Source organism: Giraffa tippelskirchi, chromosome 9 (assembly GCF_054371585.1).
Source record: "Giraffa tippelskirchi isolate mGirTip1 chromosome 9, T2T-mGirTip1v1.2.pri, whole genome shotgun sequence".
In the NCBI taxonomy this organism is placed as follows: domain Eukaryota; kingdom Metazoa; phylum Chordata; class Mammalia; order Artiodactyla; family Giraffidae; genus Giraffa; species Giraffa tippelskirchi.
In genome coordinates this window covers 127,649,621-127,675,720 of record NC_137283.1, presented here as the reverse complement: position 1 = coordinate 127,675,720, position 26,100 = coordinate 127,649,621, and the positions used below count along the sequence as shown (strand labels likewise).

The following is a 26,100-nucleotide window of genomic DNA, read 5'->3' as shown; positions in this document are numbered from 1 at the left end:
GTAGTGCTGTAATTCATGCCTGGACAAAGCTTATCTAATACTTGTTTTCTCCATAAGGCACACCACAACTTTCCGGCACTAAGGAACACTAGCCAGCACTTTAGCACTATTGCTATCGTGCTATACAACAAGTTGAAATTTCCTCAGAAAAAACAAAGAATAATGCTTCTTTGGGGGTCTGTTGTGAAAAAATGAATTTTTGAAAACCCAATGAGCATATATCTAACTTCTTTTCTTTAGAAAGGAAGTGACCACGCTCTGGAATACTGGCTGTTAATCACTGTCAAAGTGTGTTATGTAAAGTGCCAAACATCCTGTTTTAAGATGGCAGCAACTGCACTTGCTGTCTTCAGACAGTCAGGATTGTTGGTGTTGAGAGTGGCAGGCTGCCACAGAGTGAAGGTGTTAAGGAAACACTGTCCCCTTAAGAACAGGTGAGGGAGACACGCAGGTAAATACAGCTTATTTTCGTTTGATTCTTGTTCAACTGTTTTAGCCTTAGGTATTATTTCATCTTCTGTAATGAGAAATCTGAGGCTGAGGGAAGTTTTAATTTGCCAAAGATCCCTAGAAAGTGACTGGCAGTGACAGCATTAGAAAGTTCCCTGATTTTTACTTTTCAAATTATTAGTCTTTTAGAACAATGAAATAATTGAGCTGTTATGTGATTAGCCATGGCAAAGATAAGCATTTAGTAGTAGCATTGTTAGACATCTCAGTAATTTTATTTTTTGTTTTCTTAATTTTTCATTTCCAAATGTTAACATTTTACCATGTGTGTTTTACCATATTCTTGATTTCCGGGCATTTGTATGTGTGTATAGTTTCTATGAACTGTTTGAGAGTAAGTTTTACACAAGATGCCCTTGTCCCTAAATTCTTTAGCGCATATTTTCTAAAAAACATAACGTTCTCTTACATACTCACATATATCAAATTTGAGGCATTAGTATTGACATGATATTGTTACCTAATTCACAGACCTTAGATAATTTTGCCAGTTGCCCACTGGTGTCCTTTAATAGTAAAATAATCACACTTTACATTAGTTTTATCTCTAGCTGCCTGTAACCTGAGACTGTTCCTCCATCTTTTTTTTTTTCCGCTCATGTCTTTGCCACTGTTAAAGAGCACAGTCCATTTGCTTTGTAGAATATCCCTCAGTTTGTTTGTTGAATGCTTTGTTATGATTAGGTGTTTGGTCAGGAATATCACAGAAGTGATACTCCTTCTCAATGCAGCTTATCAAGAAGCACATAATGACTATTTGCCCCCATTACCGGTGATTAAACTTTGATTTCTTGATTAAGGTAGTGCCTGCTAGGTTTCTCCAAATAGTCACCAATTTTCTCTTTGTAACTAATAAGTATCTTATGGAGAGATACTTTGAAACTAGGTAAATATCTTCTTTCTCTTCATTTTTTTATTTGATGTTTGATTTGATTTGATGTTTCCAAATGGTAATTTCCCAATTCCAACACTCTCTACACATTGATTTGGCCTTCTACTCTAAGGGTCTTCCATGGTGGCTCAGACAGTAAAGAATCCGCCTGCGATGCAGGAGACCCAGGTTCAGTTCCTGGGTCAAGAAGATCCCCTGGAGGAGAGCAAGGCAACCCACTGAGGTATTCTTGCCTGGAGAGTCCCATGGACAGAGCCTGGCAGGCTGCAGCCCATGGGGTCACATAAGGGTTGGAAACGATTGAGTGACTAACACATACACACATATTCTACTCTAAGAAGCTTTTCCTTCTCTCTGACCTCCACTCCCTCCATCCATCTCTCCCTCTCAGTGTAGATTCATGGATTATTTTACTATGATGGCTGGAATCCATTATTATCACTATTTATTTCTGTGCTCATATTGTCCAGATTCGGACAGTGGAATCATCAAGCTTCCCCGTTTTCTTTTTTCTTTTTTTTTTTTTTTAGTCTTTTTCCTTCCTCTGTCTCTCTCATATTCTTACCAATCTTTGAGTAGTTTCTTTTAGCATAACAAAGGGTGTGTTCCCTGCCCCAATCCTGAAATCATACATGTCTCTAGGAAACCTTTCTTTTTTAGAAGAATGGTATTTAGAAACCAGAATCTGGATGTATGATGTGCACATTGGTACTGGAGGGATATCATTACTTCTGGGCCCTTTCAGTAAACAGAGCTGGGTAACTTGTGTTAAATGTATCTGTTACTCTTGTTTCTATATATGTATGTATATAACTATGAGTTATATATTGTTTGATACCTGCAGTTCTGACCCAGTACCACAGGGTTCATTACAACTTTCCCCTTTTCTGTATTTTCTTTTCCAATGATGGTAAGTTTGACTTTCATTATCTTAAAGATATTTACTTATTTGCTCAGTCCTAGAATACATAATAAGTAGATTCAGAATTTCTAACATACAGCTGTGGAAAAGCAAACCTACTAACTAAAGTTCAGTATTTGTATGTAGTTCTTTTTGCATTTAGTTTTGGAGCATACAGTAAAATGACGGTGTTTTAGAATACTTGGGTTCTATTTTTCTCCATCAGTGTTATTTTGGTATTCATGAAAAAAACTGACAGGTTTGTTTTTTCTTTTTGGTTTGTTTATAATTAATTTGGAGTTTTCCACCATCGTTGTTTGATTTTACTTTTAAGTTTCAGTAATTTTTGGAATATGAAATTATACTTTTTTTTTATCTTAAGTTAGAACTGCAAGAAAAAATGGGGACTGGGGGAACAACTGATGGGTGGCTACCTTACTTTGATAAATAAGGTTTAAGGTTTACATGGTCTGATTGGGGAATTTTAGTGCATGTAACTAAAATGCCTATACATGTATGTATGTACAATGCTTGTAATTTTGTGTGCATACAAAGTTTACACTGTGCTTTTTAACTTTTTTCCACTTAAATGTTTTATCTTAGAGATGGTTCCATGTCCATACATAGAAATCTGTCTTATTAAGAGCTGTGTAGTATTCTATTATACAGATATATTATATAGACCAGTTTCTATTGATGGACATTTGGATTGTATCTAGCCTTCTGCAACTGTAAAACAAAGACATAATAATTATCTTTTAATATACACTGTTGTGCATATGTATGAATTATGTCAGACCACTCTCATATGGTAAAGGAAATAAACATCCTATTTTGTGGAGAGGGGAGCAGCTTAGCAGTCTGATGCAAAAGCAAGTATTTGAATGTTAAGTTACTGATTTCTAAGTTATAATCCAGTTGAAACATAAAACAAACACATGTAAAAATGTTTTAGGTTCATAAAATAATTACTACAACAATTCACAGAAAAATTGCTAGTTAGCTTTACTAAACTCTCATAGCTATTAAAATTAACACTTTTGATTTACATCTGTCATTTGTGATATGAAAAAGGAAGTGCAAACATTGCCACATTGTCTTAGAACAACGTCAGCTTTTTGTTATTTGCTGTCCACCACAGCCTGTAAAGACTAAAGAAACCTAGAAGGATGTGTAAATATACATATTACTTTGGGTGTGTCTAGTAATAAATGCATCTTAAATCTTTGAACTACTTATCCATGTAAGACTGGAGAAAATTATTTTACTATTTCATAGTATTACCTAGAATAATGAATGAAGATTAACTTTGCAGATAAGAAATTTGTAAGCAAAACTGAAATTTCTTAAGCTCACGAGTAACTTGTGCTGTATTATTATTCCATTTTGCACAGTGCCTTGGTAACCTAGCCAAGGATTTTAGGTCTCCTAGTAGTTCTCGTCAGATCAGGAGCTGGAAGAATGAGACCTACTTTTGACCAAACATAAATCAGAAAGAGTTGGTTTCACCTGGTTGGTAGGAAATTTAGGGGGGTAGGCAGCAGCAGAATCTGTCTACAATCAACACGGAGCTTCAGCGTTTCTTCAGGTAACAAGAGGTTGAACATAGATTCTTTTCCAGTGATAAAAATCAAACAGTAAATTTAATGGGTCAGACTATATATTTTTTTAAAAATATGCTTTTTGATTTTAGACATGCTTTCTCTTATCTCACAATGTCATTTATATAATTCAATAAATTTGTTTTTAACAAAATGTACTCATTAAAGTGCATGGATTTGATTTCCAAGAAAATATCAGGGTGGGAAAATGGAAGGAAAAATGGCCTTTGGTTTTTATGTGTTCCTTTCACTAGTATATTCAAGGCTGTAGTATATTTAAAATTGATCATTTATCTTTGTCTACTTAACAGTAAAACAAAAAGATAGATGATTACTAGTGTTTTCTGGAAGATACATTGGTGTGTGTGTGTGTATATATATATATATATTTTAACTTTTGTGAGTAAAACTAAGTTTTAGAGCTGTTTTCTTAATACATTAAAATTAAGCAAGATTTAATCTCATACTGAAATAATTTATCTCTTCCTTTAAAACTTTCTGTGTGTGAAGATTCCCATATATTCTTTGTTATACCTCCTAACTCTCTTTATTCTACTATTGTTGTTCAGTTGCTAAGTGGTGTCCAACTCTTCATGACCCCATGGAATGCAGCACAACAGGCTTTCCTGTCCTTCACTATCTCTTGGAGTTTGCTCAGACTCAGGTCCATTGAGTCAGTGATGCTATCGAACTATCTCATCCTCTGCCACCCTCTTCTCCTTTTGCTTTCAGTCTTACCCAGCATAAGGGTCTTTTTTAGTGAGTCGGCTCTTTGCATCAAGTGGCCAAGGTATTGGAGCTTCCGCATCAGTCCTTCCAATGAATATACAGGGTTGATTTCCTTTAGGATTGACTGGTTTGATCTCCTTGCAGTCCAGGGTACTCTCAAGAGTCTTTTCCAGCACCACAGTTTGAAAGCATCAATCCTTTGGTGCTCAGCCTTCTTTATGGTCCAACTCTCACATTTGTACATGACTATTGGAAAAATCATAGCTTTGACTGTATGGACCTTTATTTTACTATACAATGTCATTAATTATTCTTGAGCTTTTGTTTTCTTTTACAAGTTCTTCTAGCAATCTCTGCTATTTTGTGTAACTTATTTCCAAATATCTTGTTATAATTACATAATATTGATATAATTCTATGGTGAAGTTGAGCTTTCCACTAATAGCATTCTGGTAGACCTTGGCTTCTCTAATATCTGCATTAGAGAAGAAACCAGAAAAAGATACTAAAGCCTTCTTGGCAATGAAGAAGTAGTAATTCCTAAGCATCCAAGGAAAAAGATCCAATAAAAAGGATCTAATAAGGAGCCACAGACCTGAAGGTTAATCTGGACACAGTACACCATACTCTATTGGTTTGCCACATTGAAGGAGTGGAGTATTCAGATTGGCCGGTGATGTCTCACAGGCCCTTCTTTTGATATGAAAGCTGAAAAGTGTAGAAGTGAGAAGAAAAAGTGACATGGAGAGAAGGTGCCACAGCAACCCTGATTATTGTTGCAGGCATGGTGGTTAATAGGGGAAGGAATCAGATCCGTAAGCAGCCCATATTCGTGCAGAGCAAGAGTCAGTGATAAAGAGACCAACTCTGATCTCTGGATAGCCAGTAGTTCACTTGGTACTATTGAGGGTTTAGAGTATCTCTATGGAGTGGACGTGGGGTGGCATTGCCTATAGCTGGGGATTAGAGAAGGGATAAATAGCCACTAAACTAGAGCTTGAGGAATCGTATGTGGGAGATAAAAAGACATGAAAGGAAGTAGAACATAAAAGATGGGTACAAACTGGTACCTCTCAGGAGTTCCTTAGGGAACCACTTTGAAGATACATCAGTAGAAAAGTATTTTGGAAGGACATAAAGTAATGGTTCAGTGAAAGCAGTGTTCTGTAAGATTTATGTTTCTCCCATCATAAGGTGCTTCTTAGAATTATGACAAAATGTTCAATTATGGTTTCTAATATATCACCTGTTAAAATGGTTCTTTGAGTTGGACCTCTGTGATTCTTTTTAATTTTAATCTTTTTTTATCTTCAGTTTTATAACTGAGGAAAAACTTGAGAAAATTTTCTTTATATTCTTTTAAGATGTGGAGAATTATATAGAACATCATAGATTTGTGTTTAAAAAAAAGAATGTTAAAGGTTTCAAGGGCCAAACTTGAGGTGTCTGGAAATCTCTCCTATGTAGATTTTCCCAGTACAGTCATCTTTCTGGCATTCTCTCCCTTCTGGCTGGCATTTGTCTTGTCTCTCTAGGCTGTGTGTGTCTTATTTCCCATTGTGGTGTGGAGTGTATTGAATTTGGCAGCAGATGGTCTGTAACTGAGGACATCTTGTGTTTCTGTGGTCCAGGCCAACTTTCCTGTCTTAAGTATTTTCTTGGGGGCTGGAATGTTCTGTGGTGAAAAGGCATGGGTAGTCAGTTCAACATTATGGACTTTTTGCTCCCCCTCAGAACCTAGGTAATTCTTTTTGCCCTATTTAATATGAAAATACCCGGTTAGTGACTGTTGATTCTGTTAACCGAAAATTTGGAGGCTCATTGTGAGTTGACATAGATCAGTCTTCCCAGTGAAGCATTATGGTCCTCTTAAGGATATTTTGAGTTGTAATTAGGAGCCTTTTGATGTAGCATTTTTTTGGTGTTGATGCTTATAAAAGTGTTCTTTGATATGTATTTTCAGGGAATAAATGAGCTGATTTATAGCAGGGGAAAGTATGAGTCAGATTAGCTATAATAGTTCCTCCTGCAGAAAAATAAGAATACTTAAGAGCATTCATTAATCAATATGCAGTCAAGTAGTAAACTTTATGTACATTGTAGATATGGTTTACCTTTACTGGTATTAATTATTCAGATTTCCTGCAAAGTTATATAGATATATACTTGAGTTTTATGAGAATATGCTTATCTAAAGATTTATTGTCCTCCGTATTGCACAAACACTGAATTTGTTTACAAATAATATTGACCTACATCACTCAATTCGTATTCCTATCTCATTGAGTGGTGCAGGTCAATATTTATAAATTAATCTCAAGTAACTTCTTTAAGTACTAAAGCTTTTTTCTTTTGTTTGCAATTTAAATCCATTGTAATTAAAAATTGTTTTAAATGGATATGCAGTCTGATCTAAAAAATAATCAGGGTAAACTTGATGTAATGGCAGTTAAAGTGGCAGGGATTAATTTTTTATGGGTAATATCAGCAATTCTGGTTTCCTGTTATCTCATAACTTTATATACTCAGAAGCCCCTGGAGCTTTGACCAGAGGTGGATGATGGTAAGCCAAGTTGTCATATTTTCCCAAATAGAAATTATAATTGTTTTTCACGTATTGCTGGTATATTTCTTTTAATAAATCTAAAATTAGTCAAAAATTCTAAAAATAAACTAAGTTTGCTAAATTCTATCAGTGAACTTGGCACATTGTAGCTACCCTACCTGTGATGGTATCTAATAGAATAACCTTTCATTTTCTTCCTCACCTCATCTCATTTCCCCTTTTTGTTTTCAAAGAGAAACTGGTAATCTGGGTAGATTCAAGGCATCTTTAAGAGAGAATGTCTTGGGGAGCCCCAAGGAACTGATGAAGTTGAGTGTGCCTTCCTTAGTGTATGCTGTGCAGAACAACATGGCTTTTCTAGCTCTTAGCAATCTGGATGCAGCAGTGTACCAGGTAGGTGGTAATCAAAAGTGTAGAATCTTTAAAAAACATGTTTTTATGGTGAAAAGATTTTTATTAACCCTTTATCTCACTATCAGATACTTTTCTCAATTCTCTCAGATATATTTGTGTCAGAGTCTAATGTTAGCTGAGTTGATTAGTTCATTGTTTTGTTCGTAGGTGACGTACCAATTGAAGATTCCTTGCACTGCTCTATGTACTGTTTTAATGTTAAACCGGACGCTTAGCAAGTTACAGTGGATTTCAGTTTTTATGCTGTGTGGGGGAGTCATACTCGTACAGTGGAAACCAGCCCAAGCCACAAAAGTTGTGGTAAGAAACAAAATGCTTAATGTAACTAATCTAGGAAACTTTTTAAAGTCTTATGTACTTTAGACAGTCACACTGATGCATGGAGCTTGATTATATTTCTTTGAGTGAAAATAACCTTTGCCTTACATATATCCTTTTTTCCCTTTAGGAAAATATTATTGTTAAGGAGAGGAATACTGGCTTCTTTTTTTTTTTTTTAAGAGGAGAATATGCATAAAACACGTTAGAGATGGATAGTATCTTAAACTCAATATAATGCCCCTCCTTCATTTTATGGATAACAAAATTGAAGTAACTTCAAAGAGAGGAAGTAACTTATCCAAAGTTCCACAGTTAATAGCTAACCTGTGACTCAAATTGTGCAAACTTCCACACAGTGTATATGTTCAGAACTTCTAGGCCTCTTTTAGACGTTTTCTAAGAAATACTGGGCAAAGTTTTCTCCATCTAATTTTCATGTTCTCCTGAAGTCACAACAATTTTTGCTTTGTACATATAGCCACTGTCAACAATTGGGCTTATAGAGGAGTAGTAGTGGTTTTCCTGATAATTGATAACTAAAATAGGGCAAAAGGTGCCTTCACTTCTAACTTTTAGATCAAGAGTTAAATGTTAAAGTATATACCTGATTTTTTTAAAAAAGTATTATATCCTTTTTTTTTAAATTTGTTTATCTATTTTTTAACTTTACAATATTGTAGTGGTTTTGCCATACATTGACATGAATCCACCATGGGTGTACATGTGTTCCCCTTCCAGAACCCCCCTCCCACCTCCCTGCCCATCCCATCCCTCCGGGTCATCCCGGTGCACCAGCCCCGAGCACCCTGTATCATGCATCGAACCTGGACTGGTGATTCGTTTCACATATGATAATTTACATGCTTCAATGCCATTCTCCCATATCATCCCACCCTCGCCCTCTCCCATAGAGTCCAAAAGACTGTTCTATATATGTGTCTCTTTTGCTGTCTCGCATACAGGGTTATTTTTACCAATTTACTAAATTCCATATATATGTGTTAGTATACTGTATTGGTGTTTTTCTTTCTGGCTTACTTCACTCTGTATAATAGGCTCCAGTTTCATCCACCTCATTAGAACTGATTTGAATGTATTCTTTTTAATGGCTGAGTAATATTCCATTGTGTGTATGTACCACAGCTTCCTTATCCATTCATCTGCTGATGGGCATCTAGGCTGCTTCCATGTCCTGGCTATTATAAACAGTGCTGCGATGAACATTGGGGTACACGTGTCTCTTTCAAGTGTGGTTTCCTCAGTGTGTATGCCCAGCAGTGGGATTGCTAAAAAAAATATTATATGCTTTAATTGGTTGTTTTCCCAAAGAGAAGTAGGACGTAGATCTACAGTGGAGGACCTGAAGGTCAGGAGCTTCCTTCTGCATATTTTTCCCAAATGAGAGACCATGGGTTCTCCCATCCAAGTACTAACCAGGTCCCACCCTGCTTAGCCTCCAAGATCAGAGGAGTTCAGAGTGGTATGACCATAGGGAGCCCATGGTCTTTTAGGAGCGGAAGGCAGCCGGGGAGGTATGCAGAGCTTGTGAGAGTAGAAAAAGTCAGCTTTTTACATACTTTCTGGCCTGGCGGAAGAATGTTTTTTCTCAGAAAGTGAGTTTTAAATTAGTATTTATTGTCTTTACATGATGTTTAAATGTGCTTATATTCTTGGTGACATTTCAAACACTGATTAAATATGTACTGCACGTGTAACTTGGATGTAGACCATTGGAGAAATAATTTGTTTGGGAAGTAATGCAAACACTTAAAAGTTAAATATGAACTTGCAGGACCACTTTACGTGTTTAGCAAATGTCCACCTCACATAGGTAATGTGTATGAAAAGCTTAGTAAACTAAAGCAGAGAATTCGACTACTGGAGCACTCTAGAAAGTTCTTTTGTGTCTTGAACAGAATGCAGCTTCCTGTAACTGCCTCTTGTTGTTCCCTGCTCTCGTCAGAATAACTCAGATCCCTGCTAGCTCCACATGATGATCCTTGGAATGTCTGAGAACAATGTCACAACCCTACCCTCTGTGTCTTTTTCTGTCCCCCTACTGAGAGAACCTTCTTTCTTTCTATGATATGCCTTCTGGAGACTTTGTAATCCCTGGCTCATGCCAGTGCTGCCTTGTATTTCTTTTCTAGATGCAGTTATCCATTGTTTTTCCTCACTATGACCCCAAAGCTCATACCATCTCCAGATGTTGACTGAATAGTGTGAGTTGTGGTGGTGGTTGGTGGTGGTTTAGTTGCTAAGTTGTGTCCAACTCTTGCGACCCCATGGACTATAGTTTGCCAGGTTCCGCTGTCCATGGGATTCTCCAGGCAACAATATTGGAGTGGGTTGTCATTTCCTTCTCCAGGGGATCTTCCCGACCCAGGGATAGAACCCGGGTCTCTTGTATTGCAGGCAGATTCTTTACCAACTGAGCTGAGTTGTAGTTCACTAATAACCTCTAAACTTGTTCAGTCAGCCTAAGGTTATATCAGGGTGTTTGTTTTTTTTTTGGGGGTTGGAGGTGGCTATCCATTCTGTAACTGATTATATAACCACATGTAGCTGTTTCACACACACAGTTTTTCTCAGATGTGTTTTGTGCAGCAGGCTTCTTCTAAACCAAAGTGCAAGATGTGTTTATATTTATTAAGCCCATCTTGTTAGCTTTGGGTTAATGTTCAAGCCTCTGAGGTCTTTCCAGTCCTTATTGGTTGTTAGCTTTTTCTTGAAATGTTATTATGCTTTCTACAGATGCAACATGTATGTCTTCTGGGTCTTCACTGAAAATTTTAGACAGGACAGGATCCGAGTTCTGTGGACATGCCTTTAGGTCTCTCTTTGACTATTTTTTTCCTCTTGCTTAAGAAACATTTGTTACTTCTCACAGTTTTCGTGAATCAGGAATTCAAGGGTGCCTGAGCTCTGGCCTCTTTTAGACATTCTGGCTTGAGGGGTCTCATAAGAGGTTGCAGTCAAGATATCAGCCAGGGCTGCAGGCAGCTGAAGACTTGTCGAGGCTTGGAGGAGCTGTTTCTCTGGTGGCTCATTCATATGCCTGGCTGGTTGATAGTGGTTGTGGGTCTAGCTTGGTTTTATTCTGTTAATTAGCACTTTGCTACATGAGAATTCACTCAGCTATGAATAGAACTAGTTAACCTCACTCCATTTGTCTTAGTAACAAAAATACTATGCAAATCTGTCAGATTTCTTACTGAACATTATCTCTGTGGAATTCCCCTCATCACTTAACTAGGAATCCTTTCAGTAAGACAGTTTGGTATGTCTTCTTATGGAAGCCACACCATTTTGTGTGCGTGTGTGATGACCATTAGACTTTTTAAGCTCTACAAGTCATCTGTGATTTTGCTTGTATTCAGTAACAGTAACAACACTGCAGTAACACTAGTTATTAGCAATGTTCTAAGTGCTTTACACACATTAACTCACTTATGCCCACACCAATCATATGAGATGCGTGTCTTTATTTCCATTTTCATATGAGGAAACTGATAGGCAAAGCAGCTTAGCAGTGGGTCCACACTGACCCTGCTTGAGCCCAGACAGTGTGGCTCTAGAGTCTGTGCTTTTGGTAAGTGTACTGGCCTGCCTTCAACTTCTCAAGCTGCTGTTGATAATTTCTGCAGCTTTTCCTTCCCTCTGCCTTTCTGAAAATCAGGACAGTATTTGCCCAGTTCAGATTTTCTGGCATAGTTTCCATGCCCCAGTAATCTTCACAGATATAGTGAACACTACCTTGACTTGCTACTGTTCTTGGTCAAGACGCTTCTGAATTTAGGCAGGTGTTTTTATGATAGCAAACCACACATCTTGGACTTAACGTCCCATTCATTCATTCATTTAAAATCATTATTCAGAGAGAAAGTGGGTATTTTCTTGCTCTCTAACAGTATGTCATCTAGCCAAAGAAACACTCTTTTCTTCTCTTTTAATGGCCATCTTAAAGTTTTAAAGTACTTTTGCAAGCCTCCACTTATTCTGAGTTTTCAATTTTTTTGATACTAAAATTCCTGGTTGGTTCCTCTTGGTTTTGTATACTGTAGTTTTAATTTTTTTTCTTAGTGTTCCCATAAAATGAGAATTCATCAAACTTGCCCTTAACTAGTGACACCTGACTTTTTTCTTTACTATTCACAAGAATCTCATTCTTAATGAAACTCTTATCCTTCTTGAACCATCTTCCCACTAGCTATGGAATTTCTCAGTTTTATTTCTTTGAATTTTCATTTATTCAAGACTGGAGCTCAGGTCTTCTTAACTATCCTGTGTTTGGCTGTTGCTCATCTTCTTAAAACACTGCCTTTAAGTTTCCATGACTTCTGCTTCATCGCCCAGTAGTTTATCAGTTAGAATTAAGTTCAGAGAAGCAGTCAGTGTCTTATCACCAATTTTTCCTAACTGTAGAGATTAAACTGGCAGAAAAGCCAAGAATTTGTCAGACATTATATTTAGTAGCTTGAGCTTTCTAGTGTCCTTCCATTATTTTTTCTCATCTCTATGCCAGTCTTATAGTTTATATTAGGAAAGCATCCATGTTTATCCATTGTAGTGTATAGCAGTGGTTCTCAAAACATAAGTGTACATCAGAATTAACAGGAAGGTTAAACAGATTATGAGGGTGGAGGCTAACAGTTTATGATTCAGTAGGTCTGGAGAATGCCTGTCAATTTTCATTTCTAACAGGTGATGCTGCTGCTGCTGCTGCTGTTGGTCCAGGGACCATCCTTTGAGAATCATTAGTCCATGATATCTTCTGTTTCCTCTTTTATCTTCATGCAGATATTTTCTCTCTCAGGTCTCTCCTTATATCAGGCTTATTTGTTTTGAACAAGGTATGTGCTTGTCACATTACAGTCATGTGTCTCAACCCTTTAGTTTCTGAGTGCTACCCCTCAGATAACACTGATCTCTGAGAAAAGACTGATGAAAGCTCCTGAGGGTTACTTTAGGAAAGAGGAAATAAAGTTGAAACAATAGGTTGGGGGTCCATATACCTGCATCTGTTAGTAAAGTATTATGAATATATATACATGTCCATCTCTCACATTAATGAACTATTTAAGAATCAGAGCTGTGTATCAGCTTCCGCTTTGTTCATTTAGTATATAAAGTAGTGTATATGGTATGTAAAAGTCATGCTATTAATATTTGATAAAAATTCAGTAAAGCTGGAAATCTTACAAGTCCTTTATCCCACAGGTGATAGGGAATAGGACAAGTCAAAGTGTCGTCATTTCCATGATTGATCCTATAAGGGCTTGAGTTATGGTGGTGGCAGAAGTTAAAATTAAGTGGTGGCTGCTGCCTGCATGCTAAATTGCTTCAGTCGTGTTCGACTCTTTGTGATCCCATGGACTGTAGCCCACCAGGATCTTCTGTCTGTGGGATTCTCCTGGCAAGGATACTGGAGGGGTTGCCGTGTCCTCCTCCAGATCTTCCCAACCCAGGGAGCGAACCCGTGTCTCTTTTGTCTCCTGCTTTGGCAGGCGGGTTCTTTACCACTAGTGCCACCTGGGAAGGCCAACAGGTGGTTGACTATGCACAATTCTGTGCTCGGGTGCCACTGTTATTAGGAAGAAGGCACACATGTTTCTCAAGTGTTTATTGTGGCTGTGATTTGACCGATATGTTTTTAACTTAAGTACTTTTGTTTGTCCCTGGGATGGCATTTTGTTTGGTCCTGTCTTATTCTATAGAAAAGCTGTGTCTGATAATGACACATACTTGCAGTAGAACTATAAACAGATTTTTGTATTCATTTGTTTGGTCTCTTGGAAGAGTTGTATTTTTAGTCACTAAGAATAACTTAAAACATTACTATTGCAGGTGGAACAGAATCCACTGTTAGGATTTGGCGCTATAGCTGTTGCTGTATTGTGCTCAGGATTTGCAGGTAAATCATAAAAGCACCACTTTATTCAGTTGTCAAATTGTTTTCCTAGGAAGCATGTAGTAGTGTTTAACTCAGCTTAGATCTCAGTCCTTACTCATTTTTGCAGTCATCTAAGAATGTATTTGTCATCGTTGACTATCCTCAGTCCATCTAAGAACCCCAAAATAAATGAAAAAAGACCTCTGAAAATGGAATAAGTTAGCTATCAGAAAGCTCAAGTACCTCTTTCTATTTTTCTGGCGCTGACCTCAGGCTAGATTCAGCTGCTTTTAGGTTGCTAGTTACCAGCTTGCTATCTGTATTTCCCTGGTAATCTCAATTTCTTCCTCTGCTTCAACAGATTAGGAATTATGGAGTAGGGAGGAAAGGGAGGTAGAAAATACCTCAGAAAACCTAGTACCCAGAAGTAAGAGCCAAAAAGGGAGAGAAGAATCAAAACCACTAACATTAGATAAACATGGAAGTCTGGACTCACATGTGTAGGGAAAAGCAATCCTTCACTGAATCAAGAAGAGAGAAAAGTATGAATGTTAAGTGCAATATAAGAAATGAGATGTTTTAGAAATAGTTCCAACGGAGAAGAAACTGAAAGGGTATATTAGTTATAGCTACACATCTTTATTATTTATTTGTGCTATTTCAGGAGTTAAGACTATTTTTTCATTTTATAGTACTTTATTTTTGACTAGGAAAGTAATCTTTTTCTCTTCTAGTCGTTTGATAAGAGGGGAAAATCTAAATTTAGGAATAAACTTAATGACAGCATTGTGCTAGACTTTTATTCTTAAACAACAAATCATAAACAAAAATTGACTTACACTCGAAATAATATACTGTTTGATTTTTAGCACTATTTTGAACAGTTAAAGTGTGTCCAACATTCTGTTTAGTTCAACCTCTCAGTACACAAGGGAGGAAACAGTAGGTGGTTTAATACCTGTCTATGTTTGGACTAACTGAGAACTGAATAGTTAAATGGTTTTCCTGGTTGAGGAAAATCAAAGTTAGAAATAGGAGTAGCCATTATGTTTGTTTCCATTCTCTGGCTCTTTCCAACATAGGTTCATCAAAAAAAAATCTTGGTTTTCATTTCATTTTAGTTGATGGGTACTTTAGTGGCAGAGTCTCTAACAGCGTTTGTAACAAAACTCGTTAATGTCCTTGTTAAACACGCATTCATTTTAAGTATAGAACTTACAAGCTGTGCTATGTGACTTTTTGAGGGAGAAGTTATGTGCACTTTTGGAATACCTAAAAAGCTATGGATCATCAACTGCAGAAAAACGCACATATACACAAAACGTATTGTCTAGTTAGGGAATTCATGTTCCTTCTGACTGTGTGTATGAACTTGGCCTGTGGACCCCTGCTTTAAAGGAAAGTGGCTTCACTCAGCAAGTTTTATTTAAATTTTATTTTGGTTGTGTTACTTATTCTGAAAAAATTCCTGGTGGTGATTATATAGGTTATTTTGCAAAGTGGAGAGTATTCATCACTAGGCAGATACTATAGGAGTATGATTAAGATAATTGACTCTTAACAGTATAGTTTTCTAGCTGACCAAACCAAGTGTTTCAGTGGCATTAGTAGACAGCTTTGGTGATCTAGCTCACTGCTATAATACAGGCAGAAACTTAACAATATTGAGAATTTCCTATTAAATGTGGGTTAGGAAGCTCCCTCTTGGTTATTAATTCTATATGCTCTGTATAAATACAAATGGGTACTGTTCAGTATGCCACGTGTCATAACCAGCATAATAATCGTGCATTAAATTAATGTAAAATGTTTTGTTTCCTAAATCATATACTTTAGATTTTTATTCTAAATGAAAGACATTTTTATTTCTAATATCTATATCATATTTGCATGCTTAATTTTCTTTCAGGAGTATATTTTGAAAAAGTTTTAAAGAGTTCAGACACTTCCCTTTGGGTGAGAAACATTCAGATGTATCTATCGGGGATTGTTGTGACATTAGTTGGCGTCTACTTGTCAGATGGAGCTGAAATTAAAGAAAAAGGATTTTTCTTTGGTTACACATACTATGTCTGGTTTGTCATCTGTAAGTATCCAGGAATTAAAGGTTCTAGGTAGATCTATTTTTTTAAAAAAATATTAACAATATAATAATATATATTATAGAATATGGAATATATTATGTAATATAAGCTAGATGTCATTTAAGCCTTTATAGCATTTTTAAATTGTTCCTTTGATACTGGGAATACCAGCTTGAAAATGTAATTTTGATTTTATTGACTTACTTTTGTGGCAAAGCTATCCCAAAGCAATTTTTGCCTTCACAATCAAAAGTACCTAATGTGTTAGCAATAAGTGTGTACAGTTTAGTAGTAGAGTACATAGCCCTTTGGGCATCTGAAAAACAATGTTTTGTAGGAACTACAACTCACTTTTAGTACAAACTCTCCCAGATGGCTGCTTCTAAGGAAAATAGCATTTTCCTAGGTAAATTAGTATGGCATCTCTGAGGATGAAAAGTGCCCTACCGTCACAGAATGTTTCATTTGAGTGTTAAGATTGTCTTTCTTTCTGTACACAAGTCCTTGCCAGTGTTGGAGGCCTCTACACATCTATTGTGGTCAAATACACAGACAATATCATGAAAGGTTTTTCTGCGGCAGCTGCCATTGTCCTTTCTACCATTGCTTCCGTGATGCTGTTTGGATTACAGATAAGTATGTCTTAGTTTGTACTGTAAGTTTTTAACAGAGAAGAGCTTCTCACTTCCTTGGTTCATCTTTTATTAAATATGGCAGTTGCTTATAGTGTTTACAGAAATGCCTTAGTTTTGCTATAATTTATCCTAGAAGTGGAGCAGTTCATATCTGTGTGGAATGTGGGGTTCACGGTACTTAGGTTATTTAAATGGTTCCAGAGCTTAAACCGAGGGTGTTACTTCTGTGTGAGTGAGCAGGCTCCTCAGTAGGAAGAGCATTTTTACAGTCAGGGCCTTCCTGTTTCCCAGGTATTATATACAAGACAGCTTAAGTGCTTCAGCGTGAATACAGTATGACTAGGTACACAAGGAAAGAAACAGAAGGACTTCAGGAAGTGCTTACTGACCACAGGGAATGACAGTAAACTTGGCTTTTTTTTTTGAGGGAAGAATAGTAAAACTTTCATTTCTCCCTTAGTTTGTACCTTCCTGTTTTGGACTTGGGGTATAAACTGCTTTTGAAACTATAATCCAAATCTAAATTTTCTTTTATAAAGCTATCTTTATTTCATTTAACATGTAATTAATAAAAAACATTCATTACTGTAGCTGGCATTCTGGCACCTCCTTTATGCTTGTCCTTCTAATATAATTTTCCCTAGCCATATCCACTGTTAGTTGGCTTCTGAATTATTTAAGCAGAGATACTGACTTATTAGTTATACCATAAACTAATACACGAGGAAAATGTCAAATATCAACATTAAGTAAAACAATCAGCTCTGGCCTATATTTACATTTCATTTTAAAACTGACTTTTGTTATAAATGCAAATAGAAGAACATCAATGTTGTAGATATCTTAGAAAATAAATTGATAGTACGGTTCAAATCTTGCTTATTATTTATTAGCTGAACAGCCTTGGGGAAGTTACTTAACCCATGTCTCAGTTTCTGTGTCTGTAAATTGGGAGCAAGATCACCTATCTCCTAGGGTTATTTTAGGCGAAGTGCTTATTAGAACAGTGCCTGGCACACAGGTGCTCTGTATAAAGCCAGCCGCTTACCATTTCTAGGCCCTTCTTTAGATGTTTTTTATCTTATTGGGGTGAACTTTCACTTTGAGTTTTGATCCATCTTTATGCTCAACAAATCCTATGCCTGTACTCCTAATGAATATCTGGGAACAGTATAAATGCTTTCTGGTCAGTGTTCTGTCTGACTGATGTCAAGGAACTTAATTAAGAATGTCTTAGAAATCTTAGTTTTCTATTTAGTTTACCCTCTTCCCCCCTTTCTGAAGGAAAAGCTAGTCTTTCTTAGGGATGAATTAAAATCCATGGCCCGATGTCATTTCTCTGCATGACATTTTTTTTTAAAGATATTAGGACTGTGCCATTGTACTCCCTAAGATAGAATGTGGCTTAGTTTTGAACAGAATATACAGTTTGACACAAAGATTTAGTTATATAATGCCTACTTTTGGCAAGTAATTTGTCCTAATTTTCAGAATTAAGATTAAAAAAAAGTTAGCAGAAAATATGTTTACTCATTAAGTCACCACCTTATTTGCTATTCAGGAATCCTCAAAGGTTTGAATCATTAGTCACCTAACTTTTTGAACTTTGCTAACTACCTCTTACTCTAAACTTTAACAGGTTTCTAGTATCACGGAAAATCCATATTCCACTGCTTTTTTTCAGTCAGCATATAGGGATGTTGGTATGCTCTTGGTCAGTGATACGTGTGTTCCTGAAAAGTATGTAGTCAGTGATTGTCACTCCCTAGACCTTACCACTTTTTTGGGGGGTGGGGTGGGGTGGTGGTGCTAGAATTGATTCCTTTTCTAAACCTTACCATCAAAATACAGAACACTTAAAGTTTATTTCCATACAATCTGATAGTGTAAACCCACAGTTGAAAGTCTTTAAAATTTTAAACTGATCATTGTTATGTAGTTTTAAGGGCACAAATACAGATTTTTTTTTTTTTTTTCCTTTCCAGCACTCACCTTTGCTCTGGGTACTCTACTTGTCTGTGTTTCTATTTATCTCTATGGATTACCCAGACAAGACACTACATCCATCCAACAAGGAGAAACAGATTCAAAAGAGAGAGTCATCGGTGTGTGACTTTAGCCTCAAAAGAGATTCCTACTAAGACTAAACTACTTATATTAAACTAGAGCCTTAAGTCAGTTTCAGAAGGTAGATTTAAAAAACAAAAACTGTTTGGCCTAAGAATTAAGAAGAAAGCTATGTGAATGAATTGCACAGAGTTTTAATGTGACCTGTTTGGAATCAACCTGTTTTAAGAATGAAGGATTTTTATTATTGTATATATAACAATGTACATATAAAAGTATGGAGATGTGGTGTTTAAAAAAAAAATCATGTGAGGCTGTAATATTCAATTAATGAGGTTTGGGGTTATGTTAAAGGTTAAAGTGCCAAAGCCTTTTCTGTACTAACTGTTCTCTTGTTCAGGTACCAGGGGAGAAGGGGTTGACCCCTCCTTATTCTCCAAGGCATGTACAGTATTTGGTCCCAGCAGCAGTGAAGATCTAGCTCTTTTCTTACAAAAGGGAGGCAAAAACAAGACAGACTAATTCAGGAACAAACTGAATGTGTAACTTCTCAAACTGAATCTATTTAGAAACTCCTCAGACAGTGATGTATGGGTGGTGACTGAATACCTCTTTCAGTGCTGTCTTTGTGCCATTCATTGTCTGGATTCATATTTCTTTGCTGTTAGAGGATATACTTTTCTTCAAAAAATATTTCTAATGTCACTTTTGTACTTTTTTAAATAAAGTATGTAACTGTTGGGCTCTCAATAATTTGTGAAATTTCAGTGTTTTTTAAAAAAATTTCTATGATATGGGAAAATTCAGCAATAAACTTAATTTATTATATGAAATCTGTTTGCTCACTACTTGTATTGTAGATATGACCATTAAGATAATGCTTAAGCATAAACACAAGCCCAAACCATTAAATTTTTTACTTCCTATATGTGGACTTTTATCAAGTTGCCAAAAAGGGCTATAAAGCGACTCTAGCTAGCATTAAACAACAAAAGGAATTTGTAAGACTGTAGGGCTCCAGGCTATAGGAATTAATGTACATTTCTTTCAGGGAGCTGTTTTTTCAAAGACTTGGCTCTAACAATCACTGCCCCTGTGTCATTTTACTCAAGATTCAAATACTAAGGAAGCTAGGAATACTAAGGATCTGGGAAGGGGAATGTTTTTTAAAAGAAGAGGTGGGGGATACTAGACCTGTAAAACATGTCCCAACTTATGTTTTTATTCCATGGCTGATTTATGGTGAAGAAATATTGATACTTTAAGTAGAGAATTAGCAATCTGGAAGCTAATTCACTTAAAATTGGAGTCTTTTCTAGGATTAACAATGTATACCATACTTGCCAATATAAAACTAAGCTCACTCAACTAAAGAAGCTTTAGTTCATGCTAAGCGGCTTTTCTATGCATAAAAATAGACTGTCATTGGTATTCAAAAGACTTCTAGTAGCAATAGTTAGAATCAATTTTAGCAGATCAGAATGGAAATTCTCAGGTGAGGATAGCTGAACCTATCAAACAAATCAGATCCTATTCATGTTCCCTAAGCAGGTAAATGTACTTAACAATATGCAGATACACGAAACTGGGAAACTCCATTTCAAATATGCTTTAATGGACTAATTTACAAAGATCCTAAGTTGGTATCTGTAAAGTAGTTCCTTGTTATTCAAATGTATTCAGTGTCCCAGTTCATGTAGTGTGTTAAGAGTTACCTGTACAGAGCAATGAAAAGATAAGGACAAGATCTGTTCTCTGGGAGTAGTCAGCTGCATTGGCAAAAAAGCTTAATTTTGGTCTCCCTAAATTTATTAGGAACACTCATAATCCTAAGAAAATTGAGATTTTTCTTCACCGGTTTTAAAAAATAAAAACAAATAATCTTATTTATAAGGAGAGTTTCTGGATGAATGGCACAGTAAGAAACCTCAAGCCAGAACTCAGCTCACCCCACGAACACATATACATCAGCGTGTGGAACAGGTTTCACTGAGGAGTAACTGGAAATGGGCAGAAAGACTTGTACAGCCAAGGTTGTAAGAAAGATCCACACAGAATCAGTAGGAAGGGAGGAGAAGCAGCAGTTTGGGACCAGTGCCCCAGGGAGGAGACTCAGAAGAAGGGAGATCACACGGGTGGAGAATCCTTCCTGGGAGTGAGCCGTTCAACACACATACTGGGCACCCCAGCCCTGGGTCAGACACAGCCAGCCCCCTTGGCTGGTTGGAGGGCTGGTGGGACAGGAGAGGTGGGGGAAGCCTAGGTGCCACTCCAGTGGAGTGTGTGCACCTGTGCACAGACACAGTAGGGACTGTAACTCCCCCTGTTGGTGGGAATGTAAATGGGTGCAGCCACTTTGGAAAACAATGTGGAGGTTCCTCAAAAAACTAAAAATAGAGCTATGACCCAGCAATTCTACTCCTGGGTATATATCCAAAGAAAACAAAAACACCAAAGAGCTATATGCACCCCCCCCCGCTGCCCCGCCCCACGTTCACAGCAGCATTATTTGTAATAGCAAAAATATGGAAGCAACACAGTATCCAGCAACAGAAGATGTGTGTATACATGAATACTAGCCATAAAGAAATGAAATTTTGACATTTTTGACATTTTCAACAATATGGGTAGGCCTAGAGTTATTATGCTTAGTGAAATAAGTCAGAACAAGACAGATACTCTTGTTATCACTTATATGTGGAATCTTAGAAATAAATGAATACAACAAAGACTCACAGATACAGAGAACAAACTAGTGGTTACCAATGGGAAGTGGGGAGAAGCAAGACGGGTAGAGCTTAAGAGATACAAACTACTATGTATAAAACAGGTAAAGAAGAAAGATATATTGCATTGCACAGGGAAATACGTCATTGTTTTGTATTAACTTTGAATACGTCATTGTTTTGTATTAACTTTGAATGCAGTGTAATTTATAAAAATAGTGAATCACTATGTACACCTGAAACTAATGTAATATTGTAAATCAACTATACTTCTATTAAAAAACAAAAACCCCTCAAGCCAGCGTTTAAAGTCTAGTCCTTTGTCTCCAGTAGACCAAAGTGACTTTAAAAAGACTTCACTTAGTTTTATAGAAGTCTGTTTAGTACTTATTGACCATGAGGGAACTCAGATGATTTTCTTTTAAAAGATAAAGATTTAATAAGTTGACAAATCACTTAATAAAATGTAGACAATAAAATATAGATTCTGACACAGAATAATAGTTTCAATTCTATTCTAAATAGCAAGGCATATAAGAATAGATAACTAGAATTTAGAATTTTAAAAGCAATTTAATTAGAAATTACATTCTACATACAGGTGTTATTCCAAGAAGTTTCATTCCGTTGGCTAGGACTGAGCGGACAGCTCTGAAAAGGTGAAGTCTGGCCTACAAAATAAATCAAAGAATGATCAAAGGTCAATCCAGTAACAGGCTAACTATAAGTGACTAAGTAAAATTGCTTTTAGAAGTAATTCTAACATTCTTCTAATTTAAAGTAGGAACAATATCTCCAAGTGCCCAAGGGTTGGCTGTGAGCAAAGACAGACAAATTCCTAGAATTTGTTATAGGAAGACTGGTACTCAAGGGTGGTGGGATGGGAGTGACAGTAATACCATGAAGTACAGCTTCAGATGAGGGGAACTAATCACTCTATCACCTGATGCAGGAAAATGTTTTGTTGTATGTTGGAAAGTAACATTGTTACAGCCTAATTCCAATTATTGCCTGAGTATATAAGTACACTGCTGTAGTCTGACCACAGGATGCTATTTTAGGAACATTTACAAGACAGACTCAGTGATAACAGTCTGAGGATGCTAGAGAGGACAGTGAAAAACTGGATACCACGTACCCCAGCCACCTCAGGAGGACTGTTTCTGATGTGTAGTGTTCTGTGTGCCACTGCAGCGAGGTGACTGAAAGAGGAAGAGAGAAATCAGGATCAGGACCAGCAGGAGTTTCCTGTGTAACATATAAGCTTGACATCTAATCTCACTCCCTCAATTAGGACAAGTCAAAGCCCAGAGCCACTGAAGGATATTTCCAAAGTTGAATGGATGAGATTGAATCCACTGCTTGTTGCTAACTGGCAAAGTTAAACACATGCAACTCCAGTTTTAGATTTTTGGTCCTGGTTCTAATATTAGGGCTTCCCTGGTAGCTCAGATGGTAAAGAATCTGCAATGCAGGATACCCAGGTAAGATCCCTGGATCAGGAAGATCCCCTGGAGGAGGGAATGGCTATCCACTCCAGTATTCTTGCCTGGAGAACCCCATGGAGAGAGGAGCCTGTTGGGCTACAGTCCATGGGGTCGCCAAGAGTCAGACATGACTGAGTAACTAACACTAACACTACTACTAATAATACTGGGTGGTATTATGATTACAATTTTGTTGTTCTTTAAGGTTATGATTTCACTGTTTTATAAGTACAGGGGATTATTTTCTAATAATTAGCTTTCCTTTATTTAGGCATCCCTCAGGATGAGATGTGTAACACAGCCTGGCCTGTCTCCTCTATAGTGAAGAGGTGGCGTAAGACTAGTTGTCAACCCACTCTGCACACACTGGCCACTCTTATTAAAGTATTTTTTCTGTTTAGGTTATGGCAGCAAGAAGAATACTGTGCCAGAGAAATGATGCTTATGACACTGGTTTCAATGATTAAGTGACAATCAAGATTTTCTGGCCTCTTCATCTCTGTATGTCTAAGTGAAAATTGAAAGAAAACAAAAATCTATAAATCTGGGGAAGACAGGTAAAAAGCGTGATCAAGAAAAAAGTCCCAGTAAATCTCTGATTTCAATAAATCTTGAGTAAAAGCAAATAGTTCCTTTCTTAAATAGCTTTATGAGAAGATACAACTTTGTTGCTATAAGACTCAACCTCTATTCAGAGTTTCTAAAACCACCACTGCGAAACTTCTATCAAAATGTCACCTACTCGCTTTCCAATTCATCCCCTACCCTCTATCAGACTGACTTTCCTGTGCCTCTGGTTAAAACTTTAAGTTCACTGTCCTGAACGTAAGTCGGAATGCTTTAGTACACAACAAAAAGGCTGCACATTTGTTTCTCATTTCTCCCAGAACTATGTTTGTAGTTTTCTTAATGTATCACGTTCTTGCTCAGCTCTGGGCTTTTCCCTCCTTCTCTGCCACCTTGTTTCTCCTGACATCTACTCCCCTCCTCTGAGAAGTCCTCTCTGATCCCTCGAGGCTGGGCTGAGCCCTAACATCGCCCCTCATGTCCACTCTATCCTAACAGGCACTCTACTGTGACCATCCATGATGTAGCTATTGGTTCCCATTCACTGGACGATAGTGACAGGACCTTCAATCACTGAGTGAATGAACATTAACTGCTAATGTGCAAAGATGAAGTGAGAAGTCCTGTAATGGAAAGTGTGTAATTTTTTAGGCTGACGGATTTGTCTGTGGGAAACCTTTAGATGAAAGAAAGGTCCTTTGTCATATCAGGTCTCAAACACTTAACACCTGAAAATAGCAAGTTTATAAAGTACCTTAGAGTTAGAAGGTAGCTGACAATGTGCCTGGGCTGAAGGTCTTGAGATGACCTATAAAGTACCTCATCGAACCTAAAAGAAAGATGAGAGGAGTGGTTGGCAGGGGAAGGCTGGGCACGTATTACACTCAGCTAAGATGCTAAGACAAAGATCAACGGTGAAAGGTTGACTTGATATCATTAACGGTATTAGACATATGAAAAACAACCTTAAATTTGAAGGTGAAGGCACATTTTTCTTTCTTACAAATTCCTCCATGGCAGGTACTTTCTAAATTATCTTGAGATCCTGTAAGCCTAGCCTAAAGCAAGGACTTAAATCATAGCTGTTAAATGTACACAGTCTCCAGCCATGTTTAGGAACATAATCGAGCAGAGTCTATCCACTGCCAAGAAAACCAGGTTGGCTTATTTTTTCCTCACAAGTAAGCCAAATGTAAGTAAACTAACCCCTCTTCCCAGGAAAGAACCACAGATCACTGTGTGGCAATCAGAGAAAATGCCCTTGTTGCTAAGCATCCACATCCCTTCCAGATATTCCAGAGATTAATCAGTCTCTCCTGACAAGTATGGCTTCACTGATAATGCTGGTGAGAGCTCAGAAGTATGGTCTCCTGCCCAGTGTATTTGAGGCTGTACTGAAGCTAAGAGGCAAATGAAAGGCTTATGGTCTCAGGGAAGGTGCACAAAGGCAGGGATTTTCCTCCACTTATCACACAGGGTGAGAAGATGACTGTTTCTGAAACTTAAAAGGTTATGCTTTTACTAGGCTTTACGTTCTCATACTTTGTTCTAAGGGATGTTAGGCAGCTGGGCTAATTCAATGGTGACACTATTTTTAAAGCCTCAGGATTAGCTGTGAGCATGCCCTCTGTCTGCTCTCAAAAGGTAGGCCACTCACTTTTTGGTCACATCTTTGGAGAAGTGCTGTCTACAGTCACTGGCCTGTTCACCTCAGTGGTCAGCAAATGACAACAGTCCCTTCACGGGGCAGAAGCAGACTGGATCTTGTTAGGACACCATACCTGAGAAGATGCTGGAGAATGGAAACAGACTGCGGCTCTTGTAAGCAGGCAGTGTTGAAGTCATTAAGATGACCACATCCAAAAGTCTCTTCCAGACTGTTGTCAAAAGTTTAAACACAACAAAGGATACGAATAATTGCAAGTAAAGAACATCATCCCACCATGCATACTCTCACTCTCCTTAATCTAGTCCTAGACTCTGAAGCTAACATCATTTGACTTGATGGCTCAATTTTTCCTAAATCTGTTTCTTCATCTGAAAGTGGAGTATATACCTTGGCAGGATTATTCTGAGTGCTAAATAAAGTAATACACAGAAAAGCACTGTTACATAGGTGTGCAATAAATAAATGTTCAAAAAACACCTCAAGATCCAAATATAACAGGAGGTCCACAGGACTTCACCTAGCTTTGAATGTTAGATGTCGGAGAAGTGCAGAAAAGAGCCTTTGGTCTTGGAATCACTCCACCCAGGCCGCACCCTGAGAAGGCCAGAGCCGCCCTGTATTTCCCGGCAGCCCCTTGTCACCTGTGGAGGCGGGCATGTGTGTACTGCAGGAAGACTCCCGTGTCCCCGCGGCTCTGGAAAACACGATCCCAGCTGAACTGATAGTCAGACAGCAGGAAACCTCTGAAGTCCTAAAACAACAGGAAATCTTCAGCGTGAGTTGTCACAGCACCAAATAAAAGGCTCTCCCTCCCAGGAAGCAGTTTTCACAGACCTGAATGATGAGGGCTGCGAGTCCCACCTGCTCCGCTGTCTCCTGGGGGTTCTCCAGCTCCTTGGTCGCTGAAACAGACACAGGTACCTACCTTCACCTTGCGTGAAACTGTACAAAACCCAGGACTGAATGGAGATGTGCTGTGTGTGCTAAGTCATGTCAGTCGTGTCCGACTCTTTGCGACCCTGTGACTGTGGCCTGTCA

The 26,100-nt window shown here is 37.6% G+C and overlaps 2 protein-coding genes across 11 annotated transcripts in view; one reads left to right on the top strand and one right to left on the bottom strand.

The window, feature by feature from the left end:
* The window catches only part of SLC35A1 (solute carrier family 35 member A1), a 33,769-nt gene extending 10,317 nt beyond the window's left edge, over positions 1-23,452 (top strand). For 3 of the 9 annotated variants that reach the window (XM_081528608.1, XM_081528602.1, XM_081528599.1), the window contains 6 exons: positions 7,433-7,592; positions 7,761-7,913; positions 13,782-13,848; positions 15,737-15,913; positions 16,413-16,547; positions 18,532-19,363. In XM_081528608.1, coding sequence (XP_081384734.1) covers positions 7,503-7,592; positions 7,761-7,913; positions 13,782-13,848; positions 15,737-15,913; positions 16,413-16,547; positions 18,532-18,659 — 750 coding nt within the window. In that variant the 5' untranslated portion in view covers positions 7,433-7,502 and the 3' untranslated portion in view covers positions 18,660-19,363. Of the gene's footprint in view, positions 1-7,432; positions 7,593-7,760; positions 7,914-13,781; positions 13,849-15,736; positions 15,914-16,412; positions 16,548-18,531; positions 19,364-23,227 lie in introns of those variants that run through there. The other 6 variants (XM_081528604.1, XM_081528600.1, XM_081528605.1 and 3 more) reach the window with 3 other exon arrangements.
* The window catches only part of RARS2 (arginyl-tRNA synthetase 2, mitochondrial), a 75,267-nt gene continuing 69,374 nt past the window's right edge, over positions 20,208-26,100 (bottom strand). The window contains exons 15-21 of one of the 2 annotated variants that reach the window (XM_081528598.1): positions 25,897-25,964; positions 25,704-25,813; positions 25,175-25,270; positions 24,148-24,222; positions 22,478-22,541; positions 21,939-22,010; positions 20,208-20,328 (exon numbers count right to left, since the gene is read on the bottom strand). In XM_081528598.1, coding sequence (XP_081384724.1) covers positions 20,293-20,328; positions 21,939-22,010; positions 22,478-22,541; positions 24,148-24,222; positions 25,175-25,270; positions 25,704-25,813; positions 25,897-25,964 — 521 coding nt within the window. In that variant the 3' untranslated portion in view covers positions 20,208-20,292. Of the gene's footprint in view, positions 20,329-21,892; positions 22,011-22,477; positions 22,542-24,147; positions 24,223-25,050; positions 25,271-25,703; positions 25,814-25,896; positions 25,965-26,100 lie in introns of those variants that run through there. The other variant, XR_014064973.1, reaches the window with a different exon arrangement.